This window comes from Molossus molossus, unplaced genomic scaffold (genome assembly GCF_014108415.1).
Source record: "Molossus molossus isolate mMolMol1 unplaced genomic scaffold, mMolMol1.p scaffold_m16_p_3, whole genome shotgun sequence".
NCBI lineage: Eukaryota > Metazoa > Chordata > Mammalia > Chiroptera > Molossidae > Molossus > Molossus molossus.
This window is the reverse complement of record NW_023425366.1, coordinates 1,952,109-1,971,076: the sequence shown is the minus strand read 5'-3', so window position 1 is coordinate 1,971,076 and position 18,968 is coordinate 1,952,109. Positions and strand designations below refer to the sequence as shown.

General features: G+C 53.8%; 1 protein-coding gene across 2 annotated transcripts in view; it reads right to left on the bottom strand.

Moving 5' to 3' along the window:
* The window catches only part of PLPP1 (phospholipid phosphatase 1), a 67,437-nt gene that overhangs the window by 15,577 nt on the left and 32,892 nt on the right, over positions 1-18,968 (bottom strand). The window contains exon 2 of one of the 2 annotated variants that reach the window (XM_036279037.1): positions 16,018-16,172. In XM_036279037.1, coding sequence (XP_036134930.1) covers positions 16,018-16,172 — 155 coding nt within the window. Of the gene's footprint in view, positions 1-4,168; positions 4,321-16,017; positions 16,173-18,968 lie in introns of both variants that reach the window. The other variant, XM_036279038.1, reaches the window with a different exon arrangement.

The window sequence follows — 18,968 nt, the reverse complement described above, 5'->3', positions numbered from 1 at the left end:
ACTGTGGGTATTCTGACAGCCATGGCCAGGCCCGGTCGTCTGTGCTGAAATACAACGTTGTTTCCTTCTTGTATTGAAATAAACTGAGTTTTAGTTAGTACACGTGATGTGGACAAAAACATGGTGTGTTCAAAGAATACAAACTCCCCCAAGTAGGATGTCCCTTCTGTAAGTCTCTGACATCGTTTTTATCAGACATCCCTAGAACCAAGACACCCATCAGATTAGAGGGGGAGAGTAAAAAAGTAAAAAAATCGAATATAAACAACAACAACCACAAAAAATTGAATGTGCAAGCAGGGATTATCCCGGCTGGCTGCCGGGCTCCCGTCCCAATGGGTACGGGGCTCCCTGCGGCCCCTCCAGGGGACCCGTGGGCTGGGCTTCCTTGACACGTCCTGTTAAAAGATCAAACACACCTGATGCTCCTCCAAGAAAACATTTCAAGTGCCTCTCTCCTCTCTACTTCTCACTGACTTTGGAGAAGCGGAGTTCAACCTTCTCAGATTCCAGCACAGCATGTCTATGTAATGAGTTTAAAGGCATAAAAAGGTTTCCAAATACTTTACAAGTTCACAGACTAATACCCTGAGAAATTTTTAAAATACTGAATGGCAACATTATAAAAAATTACATTTGCTAATAAAATAAGCCACACTCTAGCGCCTGAGACCAAAATAAACACTTAAACAAGACCAGTCAGCTTGTTAATGTACGCTGAGGTGGGACATAGGTTTCACTGAAGATATGTACTAACTTCACTGCTTCGTTTTACATCACAGTGCTCAGTTTACATGAGCAACTTCACGGTGTTCGAACAGGCCTGTGGGGGAGCAGCGCCCAGGGGGAGTGAGTGCTGCCTCGTGAAAGGGTTCAAGAACCGGCTGCCGAAAACGCTTTCCTCCCAGGCTCAGTAACTCCTGGCGTTCCTGACCAACTGCAAGTCTGACGGCCAGACTGTGGTCTACGAAAGGCAGAATGAATGCTCGGCTGTTGACTAGCAGCCCCCAGGGCTCAGCAGGTGGAGAGATGCTGCCTGTGGACCAGCAGCCCCCAGGGCTCAGCAGGTGGAGAGATGCTGCCTGTTGACCAGCAGCCCACAGGGCTCAGCAGGTGGAGAGATGCTGCCTGTTGACTAGCAGCCCACAGGGCTCAGCAGGTGGAGAGATACTGCCTGTTGACTAGCAGCCCCCACAGGGCTCAGCAGGTGGAGAGATGCTGCCTGTTGACTAGCAGCCCCCACAGGGTTCAGCAGGTGGAGAGATGCTGCCTGCCTCTGGAGTCAAGGCAACCGCTTCAGTTCGCACACAGCCCCGTGGAAACAGATTCCTCCTCCAGGCGGGAATGACTCCGCCCACCCTCTCCTGGAGAGCAGGTCCAAGGAGAGAACCAGGCACGCCCCTGTGCAGCTGTGCCAGGGAGAGCCCTGGCCCCCACCCGCCGGTGCCAGGCACTGACGTCTAGACCGTCCTTGGGCTGCTAAGGTGTCCCAGCACCAGCCTCGACAGACCAGCAGCAAGAAAGAATTTCTCTACTAAAATATGTGCCAAGGCCCGGCCCGTGTGGCTCAGTGGTTGAGCGTCAACCCTGCACCAAGAGGTTACCGGTTCGATTCCCGGTCAGGGCACATGCCCAGGTTGTGGGCCTGATCCCCAGTGGGGGACGTGCAGGAGGCGGCCAATCGATGTTCTCTCTCATCGATGTTTCTACCTCTCCCTTCCTCTCTCTAATATCAATAAAAAAAAATTAAAAAAAAAAATGCACCGCCCTGGCCGTTTTGGCTCAGCGGTTAGAGCATCTTAGAGCCTTGGCCCACGGCCCACCAGAGAGGCCGGGTTCAGTTCCCGCTAAGGGCACGTACCTTGGTCGCAGCTTGCCCCCAGCCCCGGTTGGGGTCGTGTGGGTGGCAGCCACTCGATGTGTCTCTCACATCGATGTTTCTCTCTCTCTTCCTCCCGCTCTCCCTCCCGCTCTATCTGAAGACAAATGCAAAAATGTCCTTGGATGAGGATAAAAAAAAAAACTGTGTGCCAAGCATACTCATCGAACAGCGAGGACAGCAGGCCGCCCGCACCTCAGCCTCTGCCGGCTCCCAGGAGGCGCGCTCGGCTCCCCAGCCTTCCTGCCCCAGCGGCCGGCACTCCGGACCTGGCTCCCGTCACTGGAGACGGGCTCGCTGACCGGGGGCGCTCAGAGCGTGGGCACAGGCCAAGAGCTGATCCCCAGAAGTGGTGTAAGTGGAACCCTGGCCCTTCGTACGGGAAGGGGGGCTGGAAAATGGACAAACGCTGGGCCGACTCACTTCACCCTGATCCTGTGCTCCACCTTCCCTGAGACAGACAAGAGTTCCGAGCCCATCTTCCAAGTGAGCGCAGGCCTGTGCGTGTGACTGCACATGGCAGCCACGGTTCCGTCTCGGGAACGTCTCGTCCTGCCTCCGAGCCCACTCCCAGCCTTCTGCAAAGCCCACCCTGAAGCTGCCTCCTCTGTGGCCTCACCACCTGGGGGGCCTGCGCGGCCCTGGGTGCGTGGCCGTGGACACCGTCCTGCAGCGCGGCCCTGGGTGCGTGGCCGTGGGCACCGCCCTGCAGCGCGGCCCTGGGTGCGTGGCCGTGGGCACCGCCCTGCAGCGCGGCCCTGGGTGCGTGGCCGTGGGCACCGTCCTGCAGCGCGGCCCTGGGTGCGTGGCCGTGGGCACCGTCCTGCAGCGCGGCCCTGGGTGCGTGGCCGTGGGCACCGTCCTGCAGCGCGGCCCTGGGTGCGTGGCCGTGGGCACCGCCCTGCAGCGCGGCCCTGGGTGCGTGGCCGTGGGCACCGTCCTGCAGCGCGGCCCTGGGTGCGTGGCCGTGGGCACCGTCCTGCAGTGCGGCCCGGCCCCGGGCTGAGTGGTTTCCGCAGTGAGCAGCCCTGAGTGTGCAGGACACCAGACCGACAGACAGGTGTGCTGGGGGCGGTGTCTGCATACTTGAGTCTTGTCCGAAACCAGCTACTATTTGCAACTACGAGTCCTACTAAATGTTTCTATTTAAACAGTAATCTCTCAGAAACACACGCTTACAAAAGGCCTGCACCTTGCTCCACCCTGCACGGGAGAAGCACAGCTTGGCTCTCTTCCCTTCAGTAGGGAAAACTCCGTACAAGACCTGAGAGTAGAGGATCACTAGCTCTCACGTCTTCTCCCTCCTTAGGAGAATCACCAATGGAACTGCACGGCTACTTGGGGCTCACCCCAGCGCCCCGCACGTGGCAGGCCAGGTGGACAAGGTGCCCGTCTCTGCCTCCAAGGGCTCGTCTCAGGAAGCGAACCTCTCTCTGTACCACACATTTTACGAGCTAACTCTCAATGCTAATAAGAAGCTGTGATCATTCTTGAATAAGACGTGAAATTTCTAAATTAAGAAGTGTCTTTTTTAAAAAAAAATTAACTCCCAAACTGACAAAACATACTGCTACTACCTTGTTGGCCAATCTCACGGATGGGACCACACTTTCTGCTTTTAACAGAGATAAATTGTGTTTCTAAAGTTACAAGTTATGAAGCGTTAAACAAATCTAAATCACGGCATCTCTAGGTCAAGACATTACAAAAACTACCGAGTCTGGGCATGTGAGGTGTGCTCCCTCCAGCACTCCCCTAAGCCCCCCCGAAACCCTGGACAAGAACAGCGTCTGGGCATCTCAGGACAGTCATCATTCTTTCATAGTCACTGCTAACTATCTACAGAACTTTGGCTTTTCTCTTCCATTTCGGGCATTTTGTAAAAACTCTGAAGTAAACACGGGTTGAATGAAGTCTTAACGTCAGTCGGCAGATCTTGTCCAGAGCTCTGAAGCAGGCCCAGAGCCAGTGAGCGACAAGACACTGCGAACCTCTGGACAAAGTGGGGCCCGGACACTGACGTGCGTCCGCTGCGTGACCACTGACCAGCAGACTAGAACTCTGACCACCACAGGGACACACTTATTCAACACGTTCTTCTAATTAGACATTGGTATTTTTTTGGTCCCACCTGAAATAAAATTATCTTGATCAAATTACACCTTTAATTAAAGGTTAAAAAACACACATTGTTTTACAGGTTTATACATTCAATCATCAACAGATTAACACAAAAATTAAGCCAACTGACTAGAAGTTATAAAGGTGGAAAAAGTGGATTTAACTTACGACAATAATACTGAAAGGAATGATTATTCCACCTAATAACGCATAAGGTATGGTGTCTTCTTTGTAAGGGTACTTGATGGACTCATCGCTACAGAACAGTCCTCGCTGGAAGGGGGCATGCCTCGAAGAAAGGATCGCAAAAGGCAACCCCGCTAGCAAAAGGAATAAACGAAACATCATTAAAAAGGAAACATCAGACTAGTTACTGCAGCAATTCTCCCGGGCGGCAGCGAAGTGCGTTGCCGTGGAGACAGTGGGCGGGGCATGCAGCAGGCTGGCCGACCAGGCGGGGTCCAGAGCTCTCCCCAGGGAGCCAAGCCCTCCAGCCACCCCTTCACCAGGAGCGCTCTCCTGTGTCCTGCCCACACGCGCGGCGGATTGAGGGGACAATCCCTTCGCGAGCTCCTGTCATTTCATCACAGGGTTCTCAGCACTATTTCCAAACCGACTGTCACGGCCTCCGCTTCCAGAGGACAGCAGCGTTCTGCCGTCCCCGTCTGTCTGTGTGCGCACCAGTGAGAGAGGCACGGTCATGGCTAGGCCACCGAAGCACCGAAGGAGAGCTTTACCCACTGGTCGGGGGCTGTCCCCGCGGTCACAGCCGCTCTGAAAAGGGACCGAGCACAGCAGCGGCCGGAAGAGCTGTCCCCCCTCACCCCGTGTCTGACTCCTGCGAGGGGGACCCTGAGACCCAGCTCTCCCCGCTCCAGAGCAGCTGCCCACCGGGACAGCTTCGCACCAAGATGAACCTCCAGTCTGCTGGAGGCCTGCTCGAGCTCAGAAGGCTCTCCGCGCAGGGACGCCCCCCAGCAGCGCTGCCGTCACTGCTGAGCGGACATCTGTGCAGCAGGCAGGAAGCACCGAGGGCGTCCTGACGGCCGGACAGTTGTTCCCATGCACCCCACAACGCCCCGAAGACAGCCTCTGCCTGGCTGCATCTCCCAGCCGCCGAGGGCCGGACAAAGGCAGGAGCACATCCCCCTCCTGCTCTCGTCGTCCTGGTCTGCACGAGACCCTGAATGCCAAGTCCCAGTCCCTCTTTGCTGAGCCATCTGCCAGCGGTGCAGGCTCCTGGATGCCTCCAGATGCCCACAGGCTTCCCGGCCGGACTTCCAGTGAAGGCTGCACTGTAGGGAAATCACGGAGAGCCGACTTTGCTGCTCCTCGCTGTCTGCACCCCGACAGCGGGTGCCGTGCCCGGCCTCCCCCAGACCTGTGGCAGCGCAGACCTCTGCACCTGCCAGCACCTCGCAGGGGCACACGGGCTGCCGGCCGGCGCTCGGCCTCCAGCCCCGGCCACCCCGCCCAGGAGCACATGGCTCTGTGTTCACGAAGAACCGGCCCTTCTGCACTCACGGTGCCTGCAGGAGCTCTGTACACACCGCGGGAACCCCAGCCTCTGCAGTGTGGGAACCCCAGCCTCTGCACCGCGGGAACCCCAGCCTCTGCAGTGTGGGAACCCCAGCCTCTGACCGCAGGAACCCCAGCCTCTGCAGTGCAGGAACCCCAGCCTCTGACTGCGGGAACCCCAGCCTCTGCACCGCCGGAACCCCAGCCTCTGCACCGCGGGAACCCCAGCCTCTGCAGTGTGGGAACCCCAGCCTCTGCAGTGTGGGAACCCCAGCCTCTGCACCGCCGGAACCCCAGCCTCTGCACCGCCGGAACCCCAGCCTCTGCAGTGTGGGAACCCCAGCCTCTGCACCGCGGGAACCCCAGCCTCTGCAGTGCGGGAACCCCAGCCTCTGCACCGCCGGAACCCCAGCCTCTGCAGTGCGGGAACCCCAGCCTCTGACCGCGGGAACCCCAGCCTCTGCAGTGCGGGAACCCCAGCCTCTGACCGCGGGAACCCCAGCCTCTGACTGCGGGAACCCCAGCCTCTGACCGCGGGAACCCCAGCCTCTGACCGCGGGAACCCCAGCCTCTGCAGTGCGGGAACCCCAGCCTCTGACCGCGGGAACCCCAGCCTCTGACTGCGGCTCCTGAAGAGCTTCGTGTTCAGAGCTCCTTCCTCTTGGAGCGAGAAAACATCTCGCACAGGAAGTGAGTTCACATAGCAGTGTCTCAGATTTGGTAGGTTCTATTCTCAAAAAAATGTAAATTAACAGGCCCAAATATACTGAAAAATGTTTTTCGTAGGCATATCCATTAAGTTGGGGTTTTTTTCCTTTGACCACAAGACGTACGTTAGAAATCATTCTTAGATTTAGAAAAACATTTGTGGGTATCTTTAGGACAGCAGGGGACCAAGATTAAATCGCATATACGTCGAATTCGTCCATTTTCTGAAACAGAAACATTCAAGTGGACACACATGGAGTGACCACGGCGCAAGGGGTCCGCTGGGCTCCCCGGAACACACAGCCGAGCAGTGCGCAGGTCACACAGCAGGGAGCAGACAGAACAAGAGCTGGGGGCGCCACGTGGTTGGGGTCAGACCTCATTACAGGGTCTGGGACAGAGACTGCGAGGTGGGGACATAAAGAGCCTCTGCAGCCACAGGCAGAAGGACTTGTGCAGGATGACACCAAGGAAGAAGGGGCGGCACAGCGACGGGGGGGCAGGCCAGAGGAAGGGGACCCAGTGCGGCGGACCAGGTGCGCTGAAGGAGGCCGGAGTAAGTCCCCACAGCCAAGCCCAGAGAGAGCGTCTCAGGAGGTGAGATGGCCCACAGTGCCCAGCGGGCTGTCGGTAAGGAAGGGGTGGAGACCAGACCAGAGGTGTAAGAATAATAAAAACAGAAAAGCATGAACCTACCACAAGTGCACACTGTTCTCTTGAGAGTTTGAGTGAAAAGTAGAGACTGTATCACAGAAGGACTTAGAAGTATTGTTAAATCAGTAACTACTATGTATCTGCAATCTCTCCTATAAGCCATGAGATGTGTTACATCAAAATCATCACCCAATGCCACTTCAGCATCACGACCCAACGCATCGGAGTGTAGACGCCCTCCCGAAGGGGGTGGGCAGGGAGACCCGCTCGCCGGCGGTGCCTGACCCACCTGTGCCTCCAGAAGAGCCTGGAGATCCCGTCGCGGAGCACAGGCTGCTCAGAGCTGGCGGAGGGGAGGAGGGGCGGCAGGTCTGCAGAGACCTGGAGACCAGCCGGCTGGGACGAGCCAGGAGAAAGCGGCTTCGGCTCTCCTCTGCCAGAGCGCTCTGCTGCTTGGCCTGTCCGAGCACCGTGCATCCTTTCAACAGACCCAACTCGACTTCCGCCAGTGAGCAAGGGGTGCCACTGGCCACCTAGAGGGCCACAGCTGCACGATCGCCTGTCCTTCCTACTTGGGAAGCACGTTCTGCGACCCTACAGAACGCCGCAGCGAACGTTTCCAAACACCGACCCTCGTTTGCATACCTGGCCCCTTCCCAGACGTGCCTCCGCCCGTGAGGAGTTCCAGGCCGGAGGACACCGACACCGCGGTGCCTGACCACTGCTCCAGAAGCTCCCTTCGCGCCACCACGGCCCTCTGCAGCCACGGTGCACCCCACGGGGAGACAGAGCCGCAGGGCACGCGGGTGCTGCCTGCGGCCTTTACTACAGACGTCCAGGCAGAGCGAAGGGTCTGCTGGTCCTTCTATCAAATTCAAGTCAAGCACCAGGTGACAAAATTCATCTTCAGTCCCCTTTGTTGGAACACCTTTATTGAGGTGTGACTTACGGGCCATAAAACTCACCCACTCTAAGGACAGAATCCAATTATTCTGGTAAGTGTGCGGAGCCGTCGCCATGGCCGTTTTGGAACATTTCGCCCGTCAATCCCCAGGAGCCCGCTTACGTCCATCGCTGCCACCGCCACCAACCCCGGGCACCACACGTCGGCTCTGCCTTCGTGGGTTTCCGACAGACCACATGGCACGTGGCATCCTGCAAGTGGTTTCTCACCCGGCGCGACGCCTCGAGTTTCACCGTGGTGCGTGTTTTTTTCTACTGCTGAACAGCAGCTAGCGTGTGCACATGTGAGCCACATGTTTATCCATGCACCAGCTAGTGGACATGTGGGCTGTTTCCAGAGTTTGTGTATTGTGACCAATGACACTATAAACATTCGTGTACCAGTGTTCTGCAGGAAGAGAATATGTATGCTCACTGCTAATGCACAGAGAGCCAGGAGTGGAATAATTGGTCATGTTTAACCTCCTGAGAAACTGCCCAACTGTTTTCCGAAGTGGCTGCCCCACATGACATCCCACGCCCTGCTTTCAATGTGCCCACAGGATGAAGAATCAGATCCTCATCCGGCTGGTGTGGCTCAGTGGCTGAGCATCGGCCCATGCACCAGGTTGCCAGTTCGATTCCCAGTCAGAACCCGTGCCCAAGCTGTGGGCCTGACCTCCTTTGGGGGCGTGCAAGAGGCAGCCAATAGATGTTCTCTCTCATTGATGTTTCTATCTCTTTCTCCCTCTCCCCTCCTCTCCAAAATCAATAGAGGGAAAAAAAATTTTAAAAAAGAATCACATCCTCTGCACAGCGAACTCTTCCTCACCCACGAATGACAGCCTTCCACCTCCAACTCCGACACCTCGGAGCAGAACACGTGCTCCGGCAACTCAGCGCCTCCACAAGCTCAAACCACCGGAACCCATCCACCACAGACGTCGGGAAATACCGTCAGGATGTGGTCACAGCATCGTCAACTTCCTCGTGCACAAATGCCCAGCCTCCTGATACCACCATACAAATACTAACAGGTGTCGTACCGGAGAGATGGGTGATGGGCGTCCAGCTGAGACGTGGATACGAACTAGTCTGCACGTGGAAGGGACTCTTCCCACAGTGAGAGCCACACACAGCTCCCCGGGGAGGCACAAGGTCACCCGTGATGCAGCAAGGGCTGACCTTCTGCCCCTCTTGCACAGAACGCTGTCCCATCACATGGGTGTGAACACGTGGACGCCGGGCAGAGGGCATGCGACCTAGAGGCCACACAGACCGTGAAGGGACGCGCTGACTCATGGCTCGGGGCGGGGCAGCAAGTGGAGGAGCCCCGACTCGGCTGCCCGGCACCTCGGACTGCTGAGGGCAGGCACCCAGCTCTCTTCCTCCTGCTGATCTGAGGACGAAACAAGGGGACCAAACAAGAAGCACAGTCCCGTGTACTACTTCAGAACAGGGAGGGCCTCAGGCACACCCCTCGCAAAGTACGCGCAGGGTCCGCGTGCTGAGAGCCGCACAGCACTGACGCGAGAAGTCAGAGACCCAGAGAGAGACACGGACGGAGACTGACGAGGTGGATGTGTCACTTCTTCCGGACTGACGGACAACTCGGATGCACTCCTGCAGAGGTCCCGGCAGACCGCCGGCGGCCACGCTGACGCTGCAGCGCGCGCAGAGCGGCAGGAGCTGGAGAGCCGAGTCTGGAGAGCAATCAAGCTGGAGGAGCCACACTCCCTGAATTCTGAGAGAAGTGCAGCTATAGTTTATTTTTACCCCACCCCATTTTAAGCTACTCAGTATGTATGCTGCCACCCAATGTGCAGCTACAGCAGTCAGGACAGTGTGGACAGGAGGGAGGGACACAGCCAGCTGTGGAGAGCACAGACACGTCCAAGGAGAGAGGAGAGCTTCACAGCTAATGGTGTAGGAACAACTGGTCATTCATACACACACAGACAGACACAGACAGACACACAGACACAGACTCACAGAAACACAGACAGACACACAGACCCCCACACAGAACCACAGACACCCACCAAACACACAGACCCACAGACACCCCCACACAGACCCACACACACCTCAGCTGGAACCTCCCACTTTAAATAAAACTTAACACTGGACCACAGAGACGAGGATAACACAAAAAGCTATAAAACTTTTGTAAGAAAACAGAAAAAGTCTTTGTAATAGGGTTAGGCAAAAAAAAAAAAACTCCACTCTCAGAAATAACAACAAAAGCACAATCTACATATGGAAAAAATATCAATAAACTTGATTCATCCCCATTTCAAACATCAGCCTGTTGCTTACTAGGTGTAGGACCTGGGCAAATGACTTCTCTGAGCAAAACATTTCCCATCTACTTACAAAAAATCAAAACTAAAAACATATGCTCTCAAAAAATACATTTAAGAGAATGAAAAGACAAGCTACAGGCTGGAAAAAATATACTTGCCAATCACACATTTAACAGAAGACTGCATGTATCTGGAAAGCACGAAGCTCTTTCCGAGCACCACAGTGAGGGAAGACGCGCAGGAGCCGGGAACATCGCGTCACCGAGGCGCCGCGCCGCGGGGACAGCAGCGAACCAGCGACCACCAGAGCAGAGCAGGGCCGCCCAGCACCTGTCGGGGGCTCACGCAGAAGCAGTGCGGGGAAGACGCGCAGACGCTCCGGGAAGCGTTCGCAGTTTCTTACAAATGTCAACACACAGCTACCAAGACCCAGCAATCTGGCTGCTGGGGATGTGCCCTAGGAAAATGAAAATTTACATTCACCCCAAACCTGCAGACACATTTCATAAGCTTCACTTCTAATAGTCAAGGACTGGAAGTACCCAAGACGTCCCTCAGAAGGCAAATGGACAAAATATGGTACTTCCATATAGTACAGCTCTACTCAATGAAAAATAGCAGCCCTGGCCGGCTTGGCTCAGCGGTTAGAGTGTTGGCCTGCGGTCCAGAGAGACCCGGGTTCGGTTCCCGCTAAGGGCATGTACCTCGGTTGCGGTTTGTCCCCGGCTCTGGTTGGGTCGTGTGGGTGGCAGCCACATAATGTGTCGCTTTCACGTCGATGTTTTTCTCTCTCTCTCTCCCTCTCACTCTATCTGAACAAAAAATGGAAAAATGTCCTCGGGTGAGGATAAAAAAAAAAAAAAAAGAAAAATAGCAAACGAATAATAGACACAACAACCTGGACAGATCTCAAGGGCATAAGTGAGTTTTAAAAATCCGATCTCGAAAGGATATATACTATACAAGTCCACTTACATAACATACTTGACAACTGTCGTGATGGAGAGCAGGTCAGGGGTTAGGGTTTGGGGGAAGTGTGACTGTAAGTGACAGTGAGAGGGAGTTTGACTGTGGTGATGGTTACACGGATCTATACATGATGAAGTTACATAGAATTACACACACACACACACGAGACTGCACATAAAAACTGGTGACATCTCAGCAAGGTTTGCATTGCGGCTAATGATACCGATCATTTCACCGTGATTCTGTAAGATGTTGTTGTGGGGGGAGCTGGGCGAAGGATCCGCGGGAACTTGGAACTATTTTTTGCAACCTCTGTGTGAGTCTAAAATTATTTCAAAATTTAAAAAAATACAACTGTACTTTAAATGCTGCTGATGAATCAAAGAAGATGAAGACCGCTGGATTTCACAACCTGAAAGTCGTGGGTCCCGGACAGGAACTGTTTCCACGGAGACAGCGATCAGAGCGCAGAGTGCGACAATCCAGACGGGGCTGGAGTTGGGGGAGGTCACGGGGGAGGTGGCGGCTGAGGCAGACACAGCGCAGGCTCTCTGACGCGGGCCAGGTAAGGGAGCGGAGAAGGCTCACTGTACTTGGGAAGGAGGAAGACCAGCTTTTTCTTGAAAGACCCCAAGGAGGCTACTTTCTTCCAGAGCGGATTTAAGATCCACAGAAAAGACACTAAAGCCCTAAATGAGCCAGAAGGTCAGGGGAAGGAACCCGGGCAGAGCCCCCCAGGTGGATGACCGAGCGCCCTTCTCCAAAGCGCACCGCCAAGCGCTCGCTGCCCAGGGCTGCCCGGGCAGAGCCCCCAGGTGGATGACCGAGCGCCCTTCTCCAAAGCGCACCACCAAGCGCTCGCTGCCCAGGGCTGCCCGGGCAGAACCCCCAGGTGGATGACCGAGCGCCCTTCTCCAAAGCGCACCGCCAAGCGCTCGCTGCCGGGGCTGCCTGGGCAGAGCCCCCAGGTGGATGACCGAGCGCCCTTCTCCAAAGCGCACCGCCAAGCGCTCGCTGCCGGGGCTGCCCGGGCAGAGCCCCCCAGGTGGATGACAGAGCGCCCTTCTCCAAAGCGCACCGCCAAGCGCTCGCTGCCGGGGCTGCCGGGCGCTCTGCGTAAGAACAAGGACAGGCTACGAACAGCTGGCACACAGGGAACGAGCCTCTTCTCAGCTGTCTGTGAACCGGAAAGTAATTGTACATAAGAGCTAATAAGCCTTTCCACACACATCCACATGTGTTCATAGTTTATCACGGTGCAGTTTATTTTCCTTTACTGATTTGAGAGAGAGAGGGGAAAGGAGAGACAGAGAGAAACGATGAGAGAGAACATTGATTGGCCGCCTCCTGCACGCCCCCCACTGGGGATCTGGCCCACAACCTGGGCATGTGCCCTGACCAGGAATCGAACTGGCGACCTCTTGGTGCAGGGTCAACGTTCAACCACTGAGCCACACTGGCCGAGCTATCACAGTGCAGTTTAAATCACTGTAAATTATACAATGCCTCATCCTGGCTGGTGTGGCTCCATGGTTAGAGCTTTGGCCCGGGTCAAGGGTTCAATTCCTGGTCAAGGGCACATAGCACATACCTGGGTTGCAGATTCAATCCCTACCCTGGTCAGGGCACGTGCAGGAGGCAACCAATCGATGTGTCTCCCTCACATCAATGTTTCTCTCTCTCTCTCCCTCTCTCCCTTCCACTCTTTCTAAAAATCAATGGAAAAAAAAAAATAAAACAGTGTCTCTTTAGGAGTTTTGTATGTCGGTCAACAACAACTGGCTATACTATATTATTTTAGGCTAAAGGTTTTTACTAAAAGGCTGTACAATAGAATAATCAAAACCTAAAAAAAGCAACTACTCATAGTCAATGTAAAATAACCTATTAAACACAGGAAATAAGTTTCCTATTTCCAAACTATATATTTTAAATTCTAGAAAAAGTATGTTTTTCATTGCAATACAGAGATCTGGGACTTAACTCGCTTGCTACGATCATTACTCGGGAAGCCTGCACACAAGCTCAAGCTGCATCCTTCTCTGGAGATGTAGCATGTACAGAAATGTACAGGGACTGTGGGAGGAAAAGGTAAACCTACACAAAGCCAGAGGAGGAGGGAGAGTATTTAGCGTGAAATAAAAAGATATTTAAAACCCATAAAGAAACATTAAGCCAAAAAACAAAAATCTAGCCCTGGCCAGTTTGGCTCAGCAATTGGAGTGTCGGCCCACAAACCAGAGTCATGGGTTCCATGCTGGTCAAGGGCATGTACCTGGGTTGTGGTTCGTCCCCAGCCCTGATCGGGGTCGTGTGGGTGGCAACCAGTTGATGTCTCTCTCTCACGGCGATGTTTCTCTCCCTCTCTCCATCCCTCCCACTCTATCTGAAGATAGATGAAAAAAAATTCTCCAGTGACAATTAAAAAACAAACAAACTACAGTCTTTCGAATGTTGCGTCTTCCAAATGATTAGCTGATGAAAAAATAGTACAGAATGCATTTTTTAAAAAAAATAATATCTCCCTGGCCGGTTTGGCTCAGCAGTTAGAGCGTCGGCCTGCGGTCCAGAGAGACCCAGGTTTGGTTCCCACTAAGGACATGTACCTCGGTTGCAGTTTGTCCCCGGCCCTGGTTGGTCGTGCGGGTGGCAGCCACTCGATGGGTCCCTTTCACATCGATGTTTCTCTCTCTCTTCCACTCTATCTGAACAAAAAATGGAAAAATGTCCTCGGGTGAGGATAAAAAAATAAATAAATAAATAAATAAATTTTAAAAATGGACCTCTGCCTGGCCAGTGTGGCTCTGTGGATTGAGCGTTGTCCCAAGGACCAAGAGGTCCCAGTTTGATCCTGGTCGGGGCACATGCCCAGGTTTCTGGCTCAATCCCCAGTAGGGGACGTGCAAGAGGCAGGTGATGGATGTTTCTCCCTCACATCAATGTTTCTATCTCTCCCTTCCTCTAAAAAAAATCAATAAAAACATATTTTAAAAAATAATAAATTAAGTCACTGTTTTAAATGTTCTATCATCCAATTCTTTTTATTCACCATCAAATTACAAAGTATGCGTATGAAGTTATGTCAGACATACATCACTTTACAGGAAACTGTCTTCCAGATCCGATGTCACACACACACGATGTACACACACACACACACACACACACACACACACACGCCCTAGGGACTCACCAGAACCCTGCCCCACTGCCCACAGCCATCAGCACTTAAGTCCAAGAAACGGGCCGAATACTACTACTTCTTCTGATAGAAATAAATTTCCACCAAAAACCTTTCTAGATCATTTCTCTCCAACAAAATCGTGGGAATAAGAACTCAAGGATTCACACCATGTCTTCTTTCTACTATTTTCTAAAAATTTAACTGTATTATTCATAAGCTATTTGATATTTATAGTAACTCAAAACTATTTGTTCTAAAAATAAGTAAAGAACAAGGCAAAAAGCAGAGTTTGCAGTGTGCTCATCGTGACATAACACTGCCAAGCAGCGCGGCGTGAGTGGCCCAGCCGGGCGGAGAGCCGGTCCATGCGCCAGAGGGCTCCTCCTGGTCAGGGGCATGCTCAGGCTGTGGGTTCGGTCCCCAGCTGGGATGTGTACAGGAGGCAACTGTTCAAACTCTCCCCCTCCTTCCTCTCTCTAAAATCAATAAAAACACATCCTCGGGTGTGGATTAAAAAAAACAACAACTGCCCAACTAAAGGAAACAACATCAAAATGTCAACAGCAGTTTTCTTCAGGTAGTAGAACTAAGGGTGATCTCTTTTCTTTTTCCTTTACAACAGATTTCCTTAAGATCATTAATAAATACGTGTTTTGGTTTTTTTTATCCTCACCCGAGGACATTTTTCCATTTTTTGTTCAGATAGAGCGGGAGGGAGAGAGAGGAAGAGAGAGAGAGAGAGAACCATCGACGTGAAAGGGACACATCGAGTGGCTGCCACCCGCACGACCAACCAGGGCCGGGGACAAACTGCAACTGAGGCACGTGCCGTTAGCGGGAACCGAACCCGGGTCTCTCTGTACCGCAGGCCGACGCTCCAACCGCTGAGCCAAACTGGCCAGGGCAATACGTGTTATTTTTATAATTCAATATTTTTAAGAAAAAGATGACATGTACCAAGTCAAATAACTAAAAGTAGCTTCCTACTCTCAATCATTTCCTCAAATACAGGGGCCATTTTCTTAAAAACTCTATTGGGCCCGGCTGGTGTGGCTCAGTGGTTGAATGTCGTCCACGCACCAAAAGGTCACCAGTTCGATTCCCAGTCGGGGCACATGCCCAGGTTGTGGGCCAGATTCCCAGTGAGGGGTATGCAGGAGGCGGCCAATGGATGCTTCTCTCACCTCGATGTTTGTCTCTCCCCCGCTCTAAAATCAATAAAAACATATTTCTTTATAACACCACCACCGTGGCACAGTTCTGATGTGTTGTGAAGATTTTATTTTGCACATGTACTTGTAGCCTTTCTGCTGAGCTGTTTCCTCAACTTTAACAAATAAATCTATCTCCTTTACTATTACCTCAATTTCCATTTAATAAAATGATAAAACAATCACAATCTTAGCTTTATATAGTATTCATCAATGTAAAATAGCTCACTGGGCTTCAGCAAGTGTCTTCTCTTGTGCAGGGAAAGGACTTGGTCCAAACGACTGAGTGCACCCTTCCATTCTACAAGGACCACTCCGTGGTTCTCCACGGTGACCCCAGTGGTGCTGGGCAGCATCCCCTTCTCACCGGACAAACTGCCCCGATGAAGACCGTGGGCAGACTTCTCAAGCACCATCCAGCACATCAACCCTGGTGAGACCACGCTGGGGACCTGCCCCCACCCAGCTCCATCGGCCTCCAGCACACCAGACCCGCACTACCTACCTACTTATTCAGTTACTTACAGAGAGCATGGGTAAGCCAAGCCCCACTACGACGAGCGTAGTGGATGTGATGGTACTGTCATGGTACGGATACTGGATGCTGTTGTCTTTACAGAAAAAGCCTCTCTGAAATGGGTACATTTGGCCCAAATTTAGAACAGTCATAGGCATGGAAGCTGTTGGGGAAGAAAGACACACATGGTTACAGTCAGTTCACTCCATTGGGAGCCAGTCTACCGAACGGGCACAAATCTTAACATGTTCCCCGTTCTGAAAGGCATCGGTACTCCCGAACATGCGTCTACCGAACGGGCACAAATCTTAACGTGTTCCCCGTTCTGAAAGGCATGGGTACTCCCCAACCGCCAGCGTGAAGACCGAGGTGCCCAGTGCACGGGCTGGCCCGCATCAGCCCACCATTATCAAGCCCAAGTCCTCTGCTCACACTGACCTCTGAGCTTAGAGACCGTCAATAAAGAAACTGGGAGGAGAACAAAACTGGCCCATGGAAAAATAAAGTTGAGAAAACAGCAAGGTTTTGCATTTTACATTTTGCAACTAATTCGTTTTTAATTGAATTGCTTAATATCTTAATATGTATTAAAAAAAGAAAAAAGGAAAAACTCAGTAAATACATTTAATAATTATAACATCATAACAGCCGAATGTAGTTAAGGAGGGTGAGACAGAAAAGCCTGTTGCCCGTTGAAATTTCAAACAGGATTAGGAAACAATAGAAACTGTAAGTAGATCTTATAATCAAACAGGCCCTCTCTGCCCCACAGACAAACTGAAAGGTCTCACTGGGCCCTGGTGCCCCTCCGATCACTTGGACAAGTTCTGCCGGGATAGTTTTCATCTGGAACTTTTCACCCAAATAAAATGAAGGACCAAAGAGCAACTGTGTTCAACTAGCAGCTTCTTCATGTGTTCAGAGGTGCCAGGCTTCATCTTAAATGTAAACATGCAAACGTCTCCCCGCTACGTACTCAGTACTAGGCCCGGGCATGCCTAAGAAAGGCAGATTTGTGGGAAACAGACACAAAGTTCAAGGATCTAAAGTGTACATGTAGATACCAAGATATATGTTTGGGTGGAGGAAGCTGATGAAATTGTTCTGTATCTTGAATATGGCAGTAATTTCACAACTCCAAGCATTTGTCAAAACTCAAAGAACTCCACAACAAAACTGAATTTTACGGTATGTGAAGTTTAAAAGAAATACCATGAAAGACAAAACAGGACTAATTTCTAACATGGTATAAAAGGTCCTATAGAAATTGAGAGGTCAACTTGAACTAGTTGTTAGAAAAAAGAAAAGGCAACTGGGCTGAACTTAAACTTGAAGGCAGGCCCTAGCCAGTCTGGCTCAGCGGTTAGAGCATAGGCCCTGGGACCAAGGAGTCACGGATTCTGGTCAAGGGCACGTCCCTCGGTTGCGGTTCCTCCCCGGCCCTAGTCAGGTCATGTGACATGGAGGCAACCAGTCGATGTGTCTCTATCACATGGATCTTTCTCTGTCTCTGTCTCTCCCCCCCTCCCTCCCACTCTATATGATGATAAATAGAAAAATATCCTCAGGTGAGGAATAAAAAGGAAAAATAAAAGCAAATCCTAGGCAGCGGAGATGTGCGGGGGGCCAGAGCGCATGGCCAGGCGGAGCGCCGAGCCAGTCCTCGGGGTGCACGGCCAGCGTGGAGAACCAAGCCAGTCCTTGGGGTGCACGGCCAGCGTGGAGAACCAAGCAGTCCCCGGGGTGCACGGCCAGCATGCACTGCGTGCTCACATGCAGACCCGGGCGACGCGCATGGCCCACTCCTCGCCTAACCCCACGAGGGAAGTAGGTACGAGCACCCCCCCTTTCCACATCAAGTGCTCACGAGGCTTAGAGAGCCGCAGGCCTCGCTGACTACAGGCGACCAGGGCTCAGCAGGCTGCCTCTGGAGTCGGAGTGCACATGGCCCCCCGGAGCAGCGGGACGGGGACAGGGACATGGGGTCGTGGGCAGGGGGACTGTCCCTCTGGAGTCGGAGTGCACATGGCCCCCCGGAGCAGCGGGACGGGGACAGGGACATGGGGTCGTGGGCAGGGGGACTGTCCCTCTGGAGTCGGAGTGCACATGGCCCCCCGGAGCAGCGGGACGGGGACAGGGACATGGGGTCGTGGGCAGGGGGACTGTCCCTCTGGAGTCGGAGTGCACAGGGCCCCCCGGAGCAGTGGGACGGGGACAGGGACATGGGGTCGTGGGCAGGGGGACTGTCCTCTGGAGTCGGAGTGCACATGGCCCCCCGGAGCAGCGGGACTGGGACAGGGACATGGGGTCGTGGGCAGGGGGACTGTCCCTCTGGAGTCGGAGTGCACATGGCCCCCCGGAGCAGCGGGACGGGGACAGGGACATGGGGTCGTGGGCAGGGGGACTGTCCCTCTGGAGTCGGAGTGCACATGGCCCCCCGGAGCAGCGGGACGGGGACAGGGACATGGGGTCGTGGGCAGGGGGACTGTCCCTCTGGAGTCGGAGTGCACATGGCCCCCCGGAGCAGTGGGACGGGGACAGGGACATGGGGTCGTGGGCAGGGGGACTGTCCCTCTGGAGTCGGAGTGCACATGGCCCCCCGGAGCAGCGGGACTGGGACAGGGACATGGGGTCGTGGGCAGGGGGACTGTCCCTCTGGAGTCGGAGTGCACATGGCCCCCCGGAGCAGCGGGACGGGGACAGGGACATGGGGTCGTGGGCAGGGGGACTGTCCTTCTGGAGTCGGAGTGCACATGGCCCCCCAGAGCAGCGGGACGGGGACAGGGACATGGGGTCGTGGGCAGGGGGACTGTCCCTCTGGAGTCGGAGTGCACATGGCCCCCCGGAGCAGCGGGACTGGGACAGGGACATGGGGTCATGGCAGGGGGACTGTCCCTCTGGAGTTGGAGTGCACATGGCCCCCCAGAGCAGCGGGACGGGGACAAGGACATGGGGTCGT